Source organism: Haplochromis burtoni, unplaced genomic scaffold (genome assembly GCF_018398535.1).
Source record: "Haplochromis burtoni strain Fernald_Lab_line unplaced genomic scaffold, NCSU_Asbu1 Contig_106, whole genome shotgun sequence".
NCBI classification, from domain to species: domain Eukaryota; kingdom Metazoa; phylum Chordata; class Actinopteri; order Cichliformes; family Cichlidae; genus Haplochromis; species Haplochromis burtoni.
The window spans coordinates 267502-286028 of NW_024582467.1; the positions used below are offsets into that span (position 1 = coordinate 267502).

The window sequence follows — 18527 nt, forward strand, 5'->3', positions numbered from 1 at the left end:
CCGTCTTCCCCTTTCATCTTTATTCTTCTGCTGTCACTGTCATCTACTTACTTTTTGTCCTCCTGCGGGATTGTCCTAAAAGTGTCAGAATACCATTTAATCACATTACCTTGTATGTTTTGATGCACTGCTCTGACTTCCTCGGTCTCTTTGGCTGCCTACAGAGGCTCCATGCACAGAGAGAGGCGCAAGTTCCTCAGATCAGCTCTGAAAGAGCTGGCCACTGTTTTAGCTGACCAACCTGGACTGCTTGGTCCAAAGGTAATATAAAAAAACACTGCAAATAACACTCTGTTCAGTTGTAATCATAGACTTTCTGTTTCTTCCTGTTTCAGGTTTAAACCTTCTTTCTTTCAGCAGGACATAACTTTGTTTTTGTTACAAAAACAAGTTGGGTTTTATGCAAGTCCAGGGGGAAATATCCTCTAATTCATTTGATCTATGACCTTATCGCTGGTGTTTATCGTCTCAATCTCTATTTTCAAGTTGTGTGGAATATAACATGATCTTTATATTTTAAATCATGGTCCATATTACTGTCATGACTGATTATAAGGCAGGACATGATTAAGGCCAGGCCTGCCTTATGATTTGTGTTGAACTTCAGTTTCACAATCAGATCTGCCCAGTTTCCAGTGAGGCTTCAATAACACTAAGCTGCCGAACACATTCAGCTCAAAACTTCAAAAAGTGGTCTTTGCAAAACAATGGTTCATTTCACAGTGGCTCACATAACTTGAAAACAACATGTCAAATGAAAGCGGCTGCAACCTGATGAATTATAAAAAGCTGCCTTAAATACTACAGTATCACCTGTTTAGTTGCTTTTTGTTGCTCGGGATGTTTGCTATTGTTTAAATTGACCAAAACCCATTAGATAGACCTAAACTAATTTCAAATTCATTTATTTTAATTAATTAATTTAACCAGATCTTGTGTACAGAGCCTGAGAGGGAGCTCAGGCAAGCTACAAAGCCACCCTCATTCAGCCATTTTAATGTTCTCTACAGAGCAGGTTGGCGTTTACAGAGATCAATGCAATTCTACAAGTTGCTTTGCCATCATCCTTTCCATGCTCTTAGACTTTAGTGGTATCATTCCTGCTGCCATTGATGTTTATAGTTCTGTACAGGGTGGTTTTCCTGTTGCTTTACCTTTCTTCAGCTTTTCATGTATGTGCGTGGGAGAGCACACAGATCCTAGAACAGGTCCCAGTAAATATAAAACTAACATGGATTGAAATAACCTTTTGTTTTCATTATAGCTGAAATTCAGTCAGGATAAATGGAATGGGTAAAAGAGTGCAACAGATTATATAAAATATGCAGTAAACTACCACAATAACATGTCTTTTAAATTATGCATCATTTAGAGTCTTTACCAGCCCAATTCTTCTAGTGGAACTTGATATACGGCACCAATAGCTGCAAAGCCATTCATAAAGTCTCAGATTGCATTTAGAGATTCTGAGAACGCAGATGCTGCGAGCTTCTCTCTCACCACTTCCCTCCAAATTTCTGGTCTGCTAGGCGCTGTTTGTGTTCATGGCGCTGTCATTCGCCCGTGATGAGATCATCTGGCTGCTTCGACACGCAGACAACATCCAGAAGAAAAGCACAGATGATTTCATAGACAAGTAAGCGTGGACAAGTGTGTTTGTGTACACGCGTCATGCCTGTATAAACACACTTGCGTCTTCACACCTGCTAATGTGTGTATGTGTGTTTTGCAGACACATAGCTGAGCTGATCTTCTACATGGAGGAGCTCAGAGCTCATGTCAGGAAGTATGGGCCTGTGATGCAGCGATACTACGTCCAGTACCTGTCTGGGTTTGATGCTGTGGTGCTGAATGAACTGGTTCAGGTGGGAACATTTAAAAAAAAAAATACAAACTCCTGAGACTAAGCATTCTTACTGCATTCAGTCACATTTAATCTGATATTGCTTTCCTCCTAAAACATGGTGTTATTGAGCTGGTGTCACCATCCAGCACGGCTGTGAGGCTGCTTATGTCAGGTGTCAGATTACAGGACTTGCATTTACCGTAACGGAATTTTAAAAGCATGTTTTGTTTTTAATATTAATATAAAAATTCAACTTTTTTGTTTTCTATAATGCTCTTCAAACTTTTTAATGTACTGTATTATTCATTAACATTTTTGTCATATTTAAAAGATGAATCTACAGTGAATACAGTCCTGTCTAATCAGCTTCATTTCCGTTTTATTTTACAGAACCTGTCTGTGTGTCCAGAGGATGAATCTATAATCATGTCTTCATTTGTCAACACCATGACTTCTCTCAGTGTTAAACAAGGTAAGACTCTGTTAAATGGAAGATCAGGAGAAATACCGGGACGAGTCGTTATTTTTGCATTTGCACTGGCAATATTGATCGTAGTACAGTTATTAATAATTAAAGTTACTAAAATACTGAGTGTGATTTGTGTGTTTCAGTGGAGGATGGAGAAGTGTTTGACTTCAGAGGCATGAGACTGGATTGGTTCAGACTGCAGGTATATACACAACTTTCGTGCTTAAATTCTTTTGAAATAAGTCTTTCAAGGAAACTATGTTATCCTTGAAAACTAAAACATAATAAAATATTTAATGTGATATTAACGATCCTGTTCAGTAAGTCGGGGTAGTGCAATATGTAACAATAAAGAACTTGGATTTGTCTTTTATGTCCTGCTTGTGCTGTTATTCCTCTCTCTAGGCCTACACAAGTGTCTCTAAAGCCAGTCTCGGTTTAGCCGATCACAAAGAGCTCGGTAAAATGATGAACACCATCATCTTCCACACAAAGATGGTGGACTCTCTGGTGGAGATGCTTGTGGAGACATCAGACCTGTCTATTTTCTGGTGAGACACTCATGTGAAACTCTGGTAAGTCCTGTGCATAATTCAGACATAAGTTTAAATATGTATATTTTCCTTTTTTCTCTGTTCTTGTGTGTAGCTTCTACAGCCGTGCATTTGAGAAGATGTTTCAGCAGTGCTTGGAGCTTCCCTCCCAGAGCCGCCACTCAGTCTGTTTCCCTCTGCTTTGTACACACTTCATGTCCTGTACACATGAGCTCTGTCCCGAGGAGGTAAATACACACATGCATACAAAAACCCAGTTTGTGTGATATTCTTTTTAATTTTACATAATGGGGCCTGTAGATGGGGAGATGAGGACATTTGAAAGTTTCCCAAGAATAGATATCTGTGGGTTGAACGGAAGGTACAGAGGAAGGGGGATAGATGGGGAGATGTAATGAAAGGGGGGTGGATATAATGAAGGGAAATGCGTAGAGGTCAGTAAATCAACCGAGACACATTTTCTTCTTTTTAAACGTAATCGAGGATGTTATCAGCACGTGTTGCTGCACTTCAAATAGGATCTCCTAATGGCCAATTCTGTGTATGTTTGATGGTATCAGTTGGTCAAAATGTCAGCAGCAAATGTTACAAAAATGTGCCCATTTGGTCAACTTTTAGTGAATTTTTCAAATATAAAAATGTGGAGTCTTTGACTTCCCAGTTTTAATTCAATTTCACACTCAGATGATTTAAATGTTTAAAAATTAAAGGGGAAAAAGGAAAAACATGGAAGAAGAAGAAACTTTTCATGTGAAAAAACTCGTATTACAGTTCAGGGATGTTCAGCCAGTCGAGTGTGGCTTTAATCAATGCTGGTTGGAAGTGAAAAGCAAAAATTGACTCAGTATAGGCATAAACTGAAGGACACTGATAAACACATTTGTTATTGGAACCAGCAGACAGTTGGGCTTTCTTTTTTTTATACCCATCTAAAATGCATCTAAACAGGCACCCCGCAGTAACTGTTTTGGTCTTTTTGAAACAGATTCTACAAAATTCAATACAATTTTTATCATTGACTGACAGCTGCTTTCCCCTCTGAGCCTGGGCATCAGGCGTGATATGTGTGATGATTATGCTGTTTTGATAATGATTTCACTTTGAGTCTTTTTGTCTCTTTCTACTCTCCTCCTCAGCGTCACCACATAGGGGATCGAAGCCTGTCGTTGTGCAACATGTTTTTGGACGAAATGGCCAAACAGGCCAGAAACCTGATCACCGACATCTGCACCGAGCAGTGTACACTCAGTGACCAGGTAGGAACACAAAGCCAACTGTTTACAGGGACAGTTTGACATTTCTAGCTTGAATACAAATGCTCCAAATTACTGATCAGACTGACAGTGATACAGGTTAACAATCTGCGTCAGCCAACCCCTCCAACACCCTCTGTTTGAACGCTGGTTAGACGCTGACAGACTTTATTGAGAATAAAATCAATCCAAAGATAAACTGACCAGTTCATCTGGTTTAATCTATACTTAAACTACTGTCAGGGTTTCCACTAGGAACAAAACAGCAGGGCTACAGTTGTGCAGACTTCCACACAAGAGGAGAAATACATCTGGGAGTTTATTTCCTTCTTCCAGTATGAAAAAAATACTTTATTTCAAGGTAGAATCAGGCTTTGTAAAATATTTTGCCACATGTAATTGCTACATGTCAATTCAGTTGTAAATTATCCCTTTTTTGGGCATTAAGAAATTAATTGCTGGCTTATTAATGTAGAAACAATAATACATGGTATTGATAATTTTGCTATTATGCAAGTTTGACCCAGTACTGAAATAGATTCTCAGATCGACCAACACGTTGCCATCAATACCCAGAGCATAAAATGATGTTTGTCCATATAAATATTTAGTCATTTGTTGAAGCTTGTTGTTGTTAAAAGCTCCTTAAATATGTCTGTCAGTCTCCTGGTTTAACTGCCTAAGAAAGATTACCATGTTGCTTTTCTTTTGTCTTCAACATGAGATGAAATATACCTCATTTATCCCAGACGTTCAAAAAATCCACAACCTTACTTAAATAAAATACAATAGCTAAAAAAAAATGAGAGCAAGGCAAAACAAAATCAATCAATAAGTTAAAAAATAATCAACAGAAAAGATTTCAGTTAAATGAGGGAAAAAGGAGCTTAATAAGTAAAAGTTTTAATAAATTGTAAAAATCATAATATAAAACAATAATGATTCTTTAAACAAGTAAAAAGGTCTCATGTAAATCTGAAGGGCACTTTAAAACAAAATGTCAGTGGCTTAATAATTGTAGTGAAATGTTGTACCTTTTTATTTTTACCATAGCTGCTTCCCAAGCACTGCGCAAAAACCATCAGCCAAGCTGTGAACAAGAAGAGCAAGAAGGCGACGGGGAAGAAAGGCGAGCCGGAGAGGGAGAAACCAGGCGTGGAGAGCATGAGGAAGAACAGACTGCTGGTCACCAAGTTAGTACAAAAAGAGGGAACGTGAAGATCTGAATGTTTTTGAAGGATCTGCAGAGCCACAGTCTGCCTCTGTCTGTTCTCAGGCTCAGCTTATTCTTTATGCTTCTTTTAAAAACTCATTACTGTTGAATGTGTTTTAATTATAGTGATCTGTAATTGTTTATAGATTAATAAGTATTCATCTTTGCTCATGCAGTAAAAATGAAAATGGTAATATTTAGCTGTTTCTTTCTCCTATAAATAGTTGAAATATTATTTTTTTAACACATCAAATCTGGCTGGTATTGTTTTGAACCCTCCACCGTGTTGTTATCGCCGTTTCCCAGACGTGTCAGTGCTTTCCAATTAAGTTTTTATATTTTCACCTACATATATCTATACTTCCTTCATTTTAAGTCTCATAGTTTTGCTCTCTTTTATTGGTTTTATTGGTATTGTTGCTTGTTTTCTCTGCACAGATCAGGTTTTAATCATATCTGTTGTTTATGTGTCTCCTCCCGCCCCCCAGTCTGGATAAACTCCACACCGCCTTATCTGAACTCTGCTTCTCCATCAACTACGTTCCCAACCTGATTGTGTGGGAGCACACTTTCACACCGAGGGAGTACCTCACCTCGCACCTGGAGATCCGATTTACCAAGTAAATAAGCACGCACGCATGCTTTCATAGTGAAGGTGTATAATTACAGATACATTTTGTCCAATTTAGAGTTGCATCTGTCGACCTCGCAACCCAGCTAACGCTGCTCTTCACCACCTCTGTGTTAATTAAATACTACATGTACAGCTTTCAGTGAATAGGAAAAAGTACAAATTACTACCTCATCATGACATGACAGTAATTATTAAGCAGTGCACAGTCCAGAGGTTGTGCTTTAAGCAGTTATTTAAAAGCAGATTAATTGAGCAGTTTAGGTGTAAACCGCTTTGGTGTTTCAGAATGAAAAGTTAAGGGATTGCAGCTTTATGATCGTTAAAATTAAGGTAATTAAAGTAAGTTGTGCAACTTTGAGGTTTAAAAGTGCTCTTACTAAATGTACTTTAACTTAGGCATGTCTTATTGACCTCTGATCGTGTCCAGGTCCATAGTGGGGATGACCATGTACAACCAGGCTACTCAGGAGATAGCCAAGCCCAGCGAGCTGCTGACGAGCGTCCGAGCATACATGACCGTGCTGCAGTCCATAGAGAACTACGTCACCATCGACATCACACGAGTTTTCAACAACGTCCTCCTGCAGCAGACGCAGCACCTGGACAGCCACGGAGAGCCCACCATCACCAGTTTATACACAAACTGGTGTGTTGATTTTTAGCACTTCTGCAATTCTCCAAAAACATTGTTAATAAAATACCAAAAAATGACACAGCAAAGGAAGCAGAAGTGTAATTTGAGAAGGAAATAAACAACAAACAACGCAAATAACTCACTAGACTTTTCTCAGTAGTTTTAGATGATTGTTTTTTTTTAATCAGAGCAATTTCTATTCTCCTCACATCCAGCTCCATGTCTTTATTCTTGGGCTCTACTACAGTAGCTTTTTTCGGGGCCTTAATTCAGCCTCTCTGTTTACCTTCTGACTGAAACGAACAGTTTTGAGTGCACCCTACCTTAACTTTCTTCTGAAAAGTTAGTTTAACATTTAATTTATTATAACATTTAGGAAGATGCACTATTTAACTAGAGGACCAAATAAGCACATCCACACCAGTGAGGGGTAAATCCTGAACCCAAAACAAGCAGAAAACCAAATAAAAAATTTAATGGTCTGCAAGCTCAGTGGCTACAGTTTTACTTATTTATTATACCCGACAGACCTTAATGGAACTCAGCTTGTTTTTCTTTTGAGGACCAAGCATGTAACCTATACTGAGACAGCATCCTGTGTGTGTTTGTAGGTACTTGGAAACGTTGCTCCGCCAGGTCAGTAACGGACACATCGCCTACTTCCCCGCCATGAAGGCTTTCGTCAACCTGCCCACTGAGAACGAACTAACTTTCAATGCTGAAGAATACTCTGATATCTCTGGTACAATCACTCAAAAGATTGTTTACTCATACAAACACACTTTGTGCATGAAAATGTTAGTAACTTGGTATTTATGACGACAAACAATAAATCAGCTATAGAAGAGAAACCTTAATGTGGGGTTTTGTGTATTAATATAAGTTTAGAGTTTAGCCATCTTGTTTTTTTTTCTGTTCCTCGTCTTTTTTTTTTTTCTGCTGAAAGTTTATTGAAAGTGTTTATTTTTTTTGCTTTTTCCACAGAGATGCGTTCCCTGTCAGAGCTCTTGGGCCCGTATGGTATGAAGTTTCTTAGTGAGAGCCTGATGTGGCACATCTCATCTCAGGTTGCTGAGCTGAAGGTATAAACATGTCCACAATCATAAAGATATACTCACATATTGAATAATAATAATATAAACTGTTATACCAAGTTGTACAGGTGATATTATTAGTCAGTGAGTTTTATTCAGATGAGTGATTTCTTTTTCCTTACCTGTTGCGTCTCTGATTCTTTCTTCTTTTTTTTTTTAAATATAATATTCAGAAAACTGATTCATATATTTGTAATCTTTTGTGAGAAGTCCGAGCAGTGTGCCTGGCCTTATTGGGGATATCCCTTCTTCCTTACATCAGAGAGAGCCAAAAATAGGGAAACAAATTGGTTGATGTTGAGTGTTTAGTGTAGTCCGTTGCCTTCCATGGTTCCATTCATAACCAGGCTTTTTTTTTTCTTTTTTAAAAATTTTGACAAAATGTTTTGTTTATTTGCGTTTCTCTGTAGAAACTGGTGGTAGAAAACATGGAGGTGTTGACCCAGATGAGGACGAGCTTTGACAAACCAGACCACATGGCTGCGCTCTTCAAGAAACTCACCTGTAATTACTAACACTAACGCTAATACTTGTGCTTACACTTACTTGGCACAGATCTTTGCAGCTACAGTTTCATCATGGTGCCAAACAATAAGTGATTATCCAAACACGATGGGAGTACTTATGCCACTTTTTGTGTGTGTGATATTTAGCTGTTTACAATCAGCAGCCTTGGCTTGTTTCATGTCAGTGTCTCAGTGTCAGTCTCTTGTTTGAGATTCGATTACATCTGTGTTAAACTTGCCATCGTATTGAAAGTGGTTGGTTAGAAATGACTTCAAGTTAGTACACTTGAAGTACAAATTGATACACCTCCTTGCAAGTTTATTTTTGTGATTGGTGAACTCCTGAATTAACACTGATCACTGTGACAGCTGCTGTAATCCACTCACTCGCTGTGTTTTCTGTTTTTGTAGCTGTGGACAGTGTTTTGAAGAGAATGACCATCATTGGGGTCATTTTGTCCTTCCGCTCGCTCGCTCAGGAGGCTCTGAGAGACGTAAGGCACACATAATCATATACCACTTTGAGGTGATAGATACTGGCAACTTGTGTCAATCAAGGTTATTATAATTAACTAAAACTAAAGCTGGATGTGGAAAAAAATACTGAAAAAAAATTAACTCAAACAATTTTGTGAACTTGAATAGAATAAAATGAAAATGTAAAGGAAAGTTTGACTATTTACGATACTGTGACACACCGTGGGTCAGCTGCTTTTGAAAAATTAGTTTTTATTGTAAAACCTGTATTAATTTTCTCTGAGACATTCAGAGTAATAGCATGCAGTAATAATTAAAAAGACTAAGATGAACACGGAAACTAACAAGAACTAAACCGAAATAAGAAAATCCACTCTGGAAACTAACTGAAGCTAAACTTAATTTAAAACAAAAAGTCAAAACTAAAACTAGAAAATACAAAACTATAATAATGTGCATTTCTTTGTTCAGCTTTGGGGCATATTCATGGCATTAAAATACAGTCATTTAAAAATGTTTTCATTTAGAAAGGTACAGTAGATGTTGTAGGCATTTTAATATTGAACCTCATCATCTTTTATACTGTAAATGGCCAAAATCAGTCTTACTAGACTGTCCCTATCAGGTTAAAGCTGAGTTACATCAAATATGAATTAAACCTGGCTCTGATTCCGGCTACTCCCCTCTTGTCTTTTTAACGATAAATATCATGGTTTATACTTACAAGCTTTCATGTTCTTTGGTCCTCTGGATTTAGCAATTTAGAAGTTGGAGTTGGACCAAGTTCCAGAACTGGATTAACTGACCTAAGCCTTCTAAGACTGACATTTAGCTGGTTTCCGGAAACGCTGCTTATTAAAAGTGAAAGGATAAAAATATCAGGCAGCACTCTGAAATCACACATTAAATTAAGACATTCAGTGTAAGTGTTGAGGTACACGTTTATTGGCCCTTGCTCATTCAGTCTGAGATTTCCTGATAGTGGCTGCTGAAAAGCACACTTCTAAATATTTTAGAGTATTTCCTCTTCCATCTTTCTCCGTCTTAGTGGTCTGTGTCGGTTTTGCTTTTTCCAGGTTTTGTCCTGTCACATTCCTTTCCTGGTCAGCTCAGTGGAGGATTTCAAGGACCACATTCCCCGAGAGACGGACATGAAGGTAAAACACACTGACGGGCTTGTCGAGGTAGATGCGCTTCCGGATGTCCCGCTCTTTGCGTTCATGTGGATATTTTGTCTGTTTCCAGGTGGCCATGAACGTTTACGAGCTGTCCTCAGCAGCAGGTTTACCCTGTGAGATCGACCCAGCTCTGGTGGTGGCTCTGTCCTCTCAAAAGAGCGGTGAGTCGCAAACACGGTCACACACAACCACGATCCAGGAGCCACACAATTCATCTGTATGACCATCACGATGTTTGTCTGCAGAGAACATCAGCCCAGAGGAGGAGTATAAGATCGCCTGTCTGCTGATGGTCTTTGTGGCAGTTTCGTTGCCAACACTTGCCAGCAACGTGATGTCGCAGTACAGCCCAGCCATCGAAGGTAGGACACCATGCTCTTTTTTTGTAGATTTGTTAAGAAGATCTAGTTAAAGTGACTCTCTCTCACACCGATTTTATGTTTGCAGTATGAAGTGCAATAAAGAGAAGGCCTGAAACTTCAAAGACTCAAAGTGGCGGTTCATCCTAAAATCACATTTCTATATTTTTCCTGTGGCCTGCAGTGCTGTGTCTCCATCTAGACTGTTTTGGTGTGAGTCAGCCAGCTCTGTAGATATTATTAGCGGAGATGTCTGCTTTCTCTTGATTCTAATAGAAAGAAACGCTTCTCCAATTTTGGTATTTAAGGTGCCAAAAAGTTCATTTGGAAAAACTCAGCATTAATGTTTCTTTCCACAAATTGTGACCCAGTTACTCGGAATAAACACACCAACCTTGCAGTGAGCATTTTCATGCAGGGACTACTTTCTGTCTTGCAAACTATATCTGCCAGTCGTATCTGTGTGCAGAAAGAAGTCTGTCGTGCGCCAGTGACAGCGAGACAGGATGTAAAATTAATGGCATCCCCCCCCCTCAAGCTGAGTGGTAATGATAGCTCGCTGCTTGCTTCATTTATATGGAGGATGTAGGCAGTGGAAAGAAAACGTGTAAAAGGCTGGTATTGTTTAAAAATGTTTTCCTTTTCCTTTTTTTTTTTTTTTTTTTTGTTGTTGTTTGAGAACCACAAAGGAAGTGCCACCTAGTAGACTGATTCTTAAAACCACTACAGGCCAGAGGTGAAGAGTGTGGGCAGGGTGGAGTTGGCAGCCTCCCTCAAGATGCTCAGATTTGTTTGGTTGGGAGTGACCAGAACGGACATGACTAGAAATGAGTGTATCGGAGAGACGGCACAAGTGGAGCTGTTTGAGGATAAAGTTAGAGAGGTAGGATGAGATGGTTTGAAGAGTGGAGTTGAATATGGAGCTGCCAGACAGGAAGGAGAAGAAAAGACTGCTGAGAAGATTCATGGATGTAGTGGTTGGCGAGACAGAAAAGCATGCTAGACACTAGAGTCGAGAGGAAAAACATGTACATCTGATTACTGGGTTAAAAACAGTAACATGACGGTGATGCCTTCAGGTCAGGGGTGTGGAATAATGAGTCCCGGAGGCCAGAAGCCAGTTGGGTCCACTGGATCTGTATTTTCAAAAGTTTTCCAGCTTTTTCTGTTGGTAAATATTGATCTTCCCCACTGCCATTCACACTACATGAAATACTTATGTAATAGATTAATAATTAAGTGAGAGAAAAGTTTCTGTTTTTCCAGTATCTCCACATTTCTAATGCTGAACACTCAGTTTTCTTATATTAGGATAAGTCAGGGATTAAATGTTTAGTTGAATGCGTTTCCACCAACAGAAAGGGGAGTTTCACTGGTTCAGCCCACTTAAGATCAGAGTGGGGCATTTGTGATCCACGATGTAAAATTAGTTTGACATCTCCGCTTTAGGTTTCGTTGTTTGTTTAACCCACATTACAAATCTTTGTTATGTTCACTTTTGCTGTTAGCCTAACAAGCAGCAGTTACCTTCTGGAAATTACAGATACCATGCATGCATTCTGCTGCACTCCATGTGTGTTCTTTTAAAAAAGTGTTTGGCTTAATGACTTGACTTTGGTTTGAGGCCGGCTGAGACTCTATGGGAGGAAAAATTCTGGAGTAATTGTTGTGACTCAAATGATTACGGAACAGAAATTATAATACATGATGCACTTAAGTATATTTGTGATACGAATTGATTCCTCTCCATCATTTTGCCCTCCATTTCCTGCTCTAATATTCATTAATAAAGGGGATAATAAGCCCGTCTTGTGACTCACTGCTGGGGGAAAGAAATTCCACTTTGTAAGAAACAAAATTTACCACGTTCAACGCGCGAGACAGTTTCTGCATGCAAATGACGTCGACCTTGTGCCCCAAGATTGATTTATGTGTGTTCATTAGAGCCATATTATCATCTTCATTATGTGTACTTTTTAAATAATTAATCAGTTTTAAATGTCTGTTTAGCCCATGTGACCCGTGTTTGTTTTTATTTATTTGCCTGAAAGATTCATTCAGTTATACAGACTTGATATTTAGACCCACGGAGGGGCATCGCTGCAGATACATGAGGCCTTTTGATGAGGTATCGAAGAGAGTTATAACTCAAGGTCGCGAATTATCAAGACAGTGCCACTTAACAACCTTGAAATGAAAGGCGCCATTGTTAATAAGGGACATTTGAAAAGGATAATGAGTTGTAATGGGCTCCACCATTGTTAGTATGCAGACTGTGTCCCGACCAGTGATTGGTTTTGCCGGGAGCAGGTCTTAACACGTCGCACCGGTGCAGCCACACTAACCGTTCTCTAACCTTACGATTACACGCGTGTTTTATATTCATGTGCTTGTCATCCATGTCACATGCGATACAGAAATGAAGCCCAGGATTGACAGATCCATGTTTTATAAGCCTGAAATTTCCTCTGCTGTGAAAGTCACATGTGAGAAATTAAACTGAGTCAATAATCTCTCATTCTTCAGCTAATCGTGTGTGTTTGCTGCCTCCTACAGGCCACTGTAACAACATCCACTGCCTGGCCAAAGCAATCAACCAGATCGCTGCTGCTCTCTTCACCATCCACAAGGGAAGCATAGAGGACCGCCTCAAAGAGTTCCTGGCTGTAAGACACTGCATTTCTGTTACTCTTAGAGAACTTTACATTATAGCTGGGGTTTCTCTAGTTTAGCACTGCGCTGTGATGGCAGCTCTGCAGGGCATCATGTTTGTATTCTGACGTAGAAGATACGCAGAATAATTAGATTCATTTAAACTTATAGGGGGATATACAATCTCTCATCATAATGTCAACATCAAACATGCGAGGTAACAAATTAAAGGAAAAACCTACAACTGAGGTATTCGGTGACTATTATATGGCTTGGAGCCGTTATTCAGGTCCCCTTTCGAAGTTATCCTGATCAGCTCTGTCCTTTGATGAAACCTTTTTATCCTAAAGGGAATGGTCTCTTTGACGATGACAGTGTCCCAGACCTTGGGTCATGGACTCACTGAATGGTTTGATGTGTATGAAAATTATGTGATGTAAGCAATGACCTTCATAGTCTTTAGATCTGAGTCCAGCTGAACATCTATGTGAGCTTTTTGGTCGACACCCTTATCAAAATACCAGGTATCTTTCAGACAAATGAGTTTCATCCCTCGAGTTACAGCAACTTGCAGAATCTATTTCAAGGAGAACTGAAGGGCTTATGGAAGGAAACTGTTGTCCCTAGAAGACTTTGTATTGTTGCTCGTTATTACCAACAGTCTGTGTTATAAGAAGTACAGAGTAGACAAGCAGTCATGAAGTGCTTACATGTCTTTGAAGCTCCAGTAATTATGCAGTTAAGTCAGATTTTCTTTAATAAATTTGGAAATGGTGTGTAATTTCCCAATTTTGGTCAAGAAATTCTAAAGTTTAGTTAAAACTGATACGAAAACAAAACCGAAGCTTGACTTGAGAGACTCTTAACATCAGTCTGTAACATGTTTCTGTGTAGCTGGCCTCATCCAGCCTGCTGAAGATCGGTCAGGAAACGGACAAGATGACGACACGTAACAGAGAATCTGTCTACCTGCTGCTGGACATGGTAAGAAAACTACGTACAGGAGACTTTATCTGTCGAGACTTGTTCCTCTTTTAAAAGTAAAACATCCTAAAAAGCAACTATCAAAGCTATATCAGGATGTGGGGGAAAAAAAATGGATTCAAGTTGAAGTGCAGAACTATTTTTAACATTCAAGTTTACTTCTGAGTATTACCGTATATTTCCAATCGTCTAAGAGTTGTTCTGCATTTCGTTTCTGCTTCAGATTGTGCAGGAGTCTCCCTTCCTCACCATGGACCTGCTGGAGTCCTGTTTCCCTTACGTCCTGTTGCGAAACGCCTACCACGCCGTCTACAAACAGAGCATCAGCGCTAATGCATAGACACACACACAGACACTAACCACACAAAGGCATACCTTATAGTCTGCTATTGAATGGGGGTACAGACAAAACAAATACACACTACCAGAGTACACAAAATCCAAACTAAACACACTAATCTATGCCTACAAAGCCTCAGCGTGTTCGGACAAAAAAGCAACACTGTCGGCATTTAACACTAAACGCGTAGCATTGAAAGCAAATCCACTCAAAATATAAGAAGAGCGTATGAAACACAAGTGCTCAAATTAAAAAGAGGAGGGGAAAAACACAACATATGAACAGAAACACGAGCTGGATGAAGTTGGGGGATCAGTGTCTTTATTTTAATCGTACCGTTTCCATGATGTTGCCAGGGACCACGACCATAGCAACACAAAAAATACATAATGTTTGGTTGGTATAAAGAACAAAAGTATAAATATATAGTATATATATATAGTTGACACTAAAATATTTTTTTTTCTCCTTTGTTTTTTTTTTTTGTTTTGTTTTGTTTTTTTTTAATTTTGCAATGAAAGTTTTGAGAACTTTAGTGGCCAGCTGATAACTACTATGTGGTGATGGATTTTTGGATGCTTACTTTGAGGATGCAAATGATTCTGATGTTTTTGTGGGGTTTATTATTATTCTTATTATATTTCTTTTATGGATGCGGGGTGAGGATTCCTGTGTTGATACTGAAAGACATGTTGCTCGTTAATCTGAGTTTACACACGCGTACAGATACACAATCCTGAGCAGATCTACGGTTCCAAACACTAATCTTCGACCATTTCCTAGCAAACAAACACACACACACATATTCAGATGGACACACACTTGTATAACATGGTGATGTTTTCTTTCTTTTTTTTCTAGCTAGTCGTAACATGAACATTTTGTGGGTAAAGATATAATATCTGTATTCTACTTTGATGTGAAGCTGTCTGTTTTTAATGTTTATGTTTTGTTATTTTTATGACGACGACAATGACGATTTGCCAAATGTGTTGACACTAAAAAAAAGAAAAGTGTGTATCAGGGCTTGGAAGGATTGGAGTGTTGACAAGTGGTGAGAAATGCCATTTTTTTGGGCGTTTTCAGTGTTTGACGCCAGCTCTGCGGCAGCTCTGTTAAACTCTTACAGTGGGAACAAGCAAAAGAAAACACTTGCAAGTATTCCCCTCAGCTCCCCTGACTGACGCTGCAGTAGGTGCTACATGTTGTCTGCGGTAGAGTAAAACTACAAAATAACCCCTAATCAGAACGAGTCCACTCGTGGCTCCTGGAAAGGAGCTTCGTTGTTCTTTTGAAGCCCTACTGAAGCAGCTGGGGGAAGCACGCCTTACTCAAAGGCACCTTAGCAGCAGCTGATGATAGCTGACCATCTATAGTCCAGTTATATAACTGTTTAACTTTAATACTAAGGTCATTTTAACCACCTAACACTAATAAAAAATCTTAAGATGAACTGGAGCTGCAATAAGAATAAAAAAAAAAAATTATTATTATTCACCCTCAGTGCCGATTTCACTGGATTTGCAAATTCTGGTTGAAGGGGCATCCACCAATGACTCTTACATATTTGCGACGGTTGTGTGGGACCTTAAAGGACAGATGGACAACTTTTACAAAGTGCAGTCTGATTTTTATTTCCTTCCTCAATCAGAGCACAGCAGGGGCTACGTAACGAGACACAAACCTTACTCTCCTTAAGTTAGCCCTTTGCTAGTGTAATACTAACCCCAGGGCTCTGTCTGAAGGTTCATTCTGCATACTACTCATGACTTTTAACCACTGCTGGAGTTATTCTGCAAGTGGCTGCAAAGTGAAGTCATATTTACAGAACGTAGCAGGAACACAGAAAAAAAATGTTCAAAAAGGTGTTTCTTCAGTGGCGAGTCAGTAGTTTGCATTATGAGCTTGTAAGGACAGATCTGTGGACACATTCTGCCATTTGATGTGGAATGGTTGCTGTTTTACTTTATAACTTCTTTTTTTTTTTTTTTTTTTTTTTTTTTTTTTTGTGTTTCTGATTCCAACTTGTAACTTAAAATGACATGAATAAAATAAACTTTAGGGCTGTGTCAGACCTGAACTCTGAGTGTGTGCCACTACCTGCGATGAATGAGGTAAAAACCAGTAAGTATGAACACACAAGGGTAATTCAGTCAGGTGACAAGTTAGACTTTACGCAGCAGGTAACCAAGCTACTCAGGACTCCTGCAATGATCTACAAGTAAACTGTTCAAAAAAATCAATAATAAGATGTTGCTTTTTGTTACTTCATGTTATTTTATTCAATTATTCAAGATTTTATGGCATTCCTAACAAAACTACTTTGGTAGCCTTGCAGTGTCATAGAAAAGCCACCAGGAGGCATCCAAGATGAAGACAAAAAGTATACAGTAAATTCCTGGTGGCTGAGGGTGTAGCATATATGTCGTCAAATTTGACAAGTTATTGCAGTTATTTATAAGTGCCGGTGATGCCGATCACGTACACAGCAGAAAAGCATATGGTAATAAAAAAACATAACTCATCTTCAAAGTAATCCATTATAATAATACGTGGTACATTTAGTAATTCCTCATCAAATCCAGTTTATTTGAAGAAAAACAAAAGTAGATGTAGACAAATGTATCATGATGCAGAATTGCAGCAAATTAAAGTGGCAGTTTCCAGTGCTTGGATGCAGATTTTTGAAACCATTCAGTGAGTAAAATGATGAAAAGCTATAATAAGTGATTTGATTCCTGCAGCAACAAACTGCAGGAATCAAATCTCAAGAACACTTTTAAAATTAAATGCAACACAGAACTTTTACATGGTGTGCAGTTTAAAAAGACACAGAAAGAAGGGGGAGGGACAATGACCTTTGCACCTGAGTGTAGCCAGTAATATTTGTGCTTTTCCAGTTAGATGGCAGAATGTTTGAAGAATGTCTTATAAACCTTTAGGGTCAACCTGACAATCAATGCAACCTTCGATCAAAATACTGCAATATTTATTGCAGTATTTTGTGTGTTTAAGATATGCTTTGCCTACAAGCTGCAATCTCACAGTGGACATTTTGAAAACTTCTGGTGGGAAATGTATGCAAATTAAAATTAATACATGTATAAATACATATTTGAAAATCCTCCTAATGACGTAGAAGAGAAGTTGGATGATAACATTTTTGCTATATTTTCATTTATTCTATATTTTTGAAATTTGCCAACTGTGTATTAGATCCCATGTTATATCTAGTTGCTATCCATTGTAGTTAATGTAATCTAGGTAGAATTAAATGTACCTAGATTAATTTCCTCCTTGATATTTAAAAACTTTAAAATGATATAAAATGTATAAACAAACAATTGTATAAACAATTTTCCTTCATATATTAAGACAAGCTTGAGATGATAATGTTTCGCTTCCCACCAGAAGCATTTAAAAGTCATCTGGGACAGTTTAAGGTTCTTTTTTAAATCACTTCTGTTTAAGGAAAAAACATATTTCTGCCCTTATTTATGAACTAAATCTGAGCTCATTTTAATTGTTATGTACTTGGGTGTTAGTTGTGGTCAGGTGACTGTCAGCTGGGCTGTTCCCCTTTTGTTTAAAGTGAAGGAGGAGATGCTGGTTGAACACGTTTCTTTACCTACTGTGATTAAAACCTTAACTGAGCTTTCTATAACCTCCACACAGGTCAGCTTTCCCAACAAGCCCGGACATGCACAGTAGGTGCTTGACTTGGATGGAGATGGATGTTTGAATCCGTCTTGGGGTTTGTCCAGAATATCCACAAATAAATTTGGCCGCCTGTTCAGTGCTGAGGTTTCTCTGCTGGACTAGTCGTCCTGAGCGCTGCCTTCCTCCTCTTCCTCTGGCACAGAGCTTTCCAGCTTACCTGCACAGACACACGCGACAAATGTACCAAAGTCTGCTGAGTAAATTTCAGTTTCTACTGTATTCGAATGATTCTCATACACCTTGAAGGTGTATGCATTTAATTACCTACGCAATGAAAAGAAACCATTACATGATCATAATATTGTCATTTAATTAACTTGAGTGTAGCACTTCAATCTTTTGAAAAGCTTTCTGTCGTGTTGTCAAAACACTAGAGAAGCTCGTGTTTTGACAAAACAAGAGAAGCTTTATATATTAAATACTTAATGAACGACAGCTTTACAATGTTATTGTTATAAAGTCGATGTCTTTGGCTTCTGACTACTGAAATACATTCATGTTCAGTAGCACAAACGACTCAGAAACATATTTAGAAATGGTAAATGGCCTATATTTGTATAGCACTTTACTAGTCCCTAAGGACCCCAAAGCGCTTTACACATCCAGTCATCCAC

The 18527-nt window shown here is 38.6% G+C and overlaps 2 protein-coding genes across 6 annotated transcripts in view; one reads left to right on the plus strand and one right to left on the minus strand.

Annotated features, from left to right (window-relative positions):
- nckap1 (NCK-associated protein 1) overlaps positions 1–14456 on the plus strand; it is a 36010-nt gene extending 21554 nt beyond the window's left edge. For all 5 annotated transcript variants that reach the window (XM_005935452.3, XM_005935453.3, XM_005935454.3 and 2 more), the window contains 21 exons: positions 165–261; positions 1530–1636; positions 1733–1865; positions 2237–2318; positions 2459–2517; positions 2721–2866; positions 2964–3096; positions 4006–4125; positions 5176–5315; positions 5824–5955; positions 6397–6615; positions 7215–7345; positions 7588–7685; positions 8108–8201; positions 8615–8697; positions 9757–9837; positions 9926–10019; positions 10104–10220; positions 12774–12883; positions 13764–13853; positions 14077–14456. In XM_005935452.3, the coding sequence (XP_005935514.1) occupies positions 165–261; positions 1530–1636; positions 1733–1865; positions 2237–2318; positions 2459–2517; positions 2721–2866; positions 2964–3096; positions 4006–4125; positions 5176–5315; positions 5824–5955; positions 6397–6615; positions 7215–7345; positions 7588–7685; positions 8108–8201; positions 8615–8697; positions 9757–9837; positions 9926–10019; positions 10104–10220; positions 12774–12883; positions 13764–13853; positions 14077–14193 (2383 nt within the window). In that variant the 3' untranslated portion in view covers positions 14194–14456. The remainder of the gene's footprint in view (positions 1–164; positions 262–1529; positions 1637–1732; positions 1866–2236; positions 2319–2458; positions 2518–2720; positions 2867–2963; positions 3097–4005; positions 4126–5175; positions 5316–5823; positions 5956–6396; positions 6616–7214; positions 7346–7587; positions 7686–8107; positions 8202–8614; positions 8698–9756; positions 9838–9925; positions 10020–10103; positions 10221–12773; positions 12884–13763; positions 13854–14076) is intronic.
- A 210-nt stretch (positions 14457–14666) lies between these two features.
- ppp1r1c (protein phosphatase 1, regulatory (inhibitor) subunit 1C) overlaps positions 14667–18527 on the minus strand; it is a 19055-nt gene continuing 15194 nt past the window's right edge. Inside the window, exon 5 of the mRNA XM_005935449.3 lies at positions 14667–18070. Within this exon, the coding sequence (XP_005935511.1) occupies positions 18012–18070 (59 nt within the window). The 3' untranslated portion in view covers positions 14667–18011. The remainder of the gene's footprint in view (positions 18071–18527) is intronic.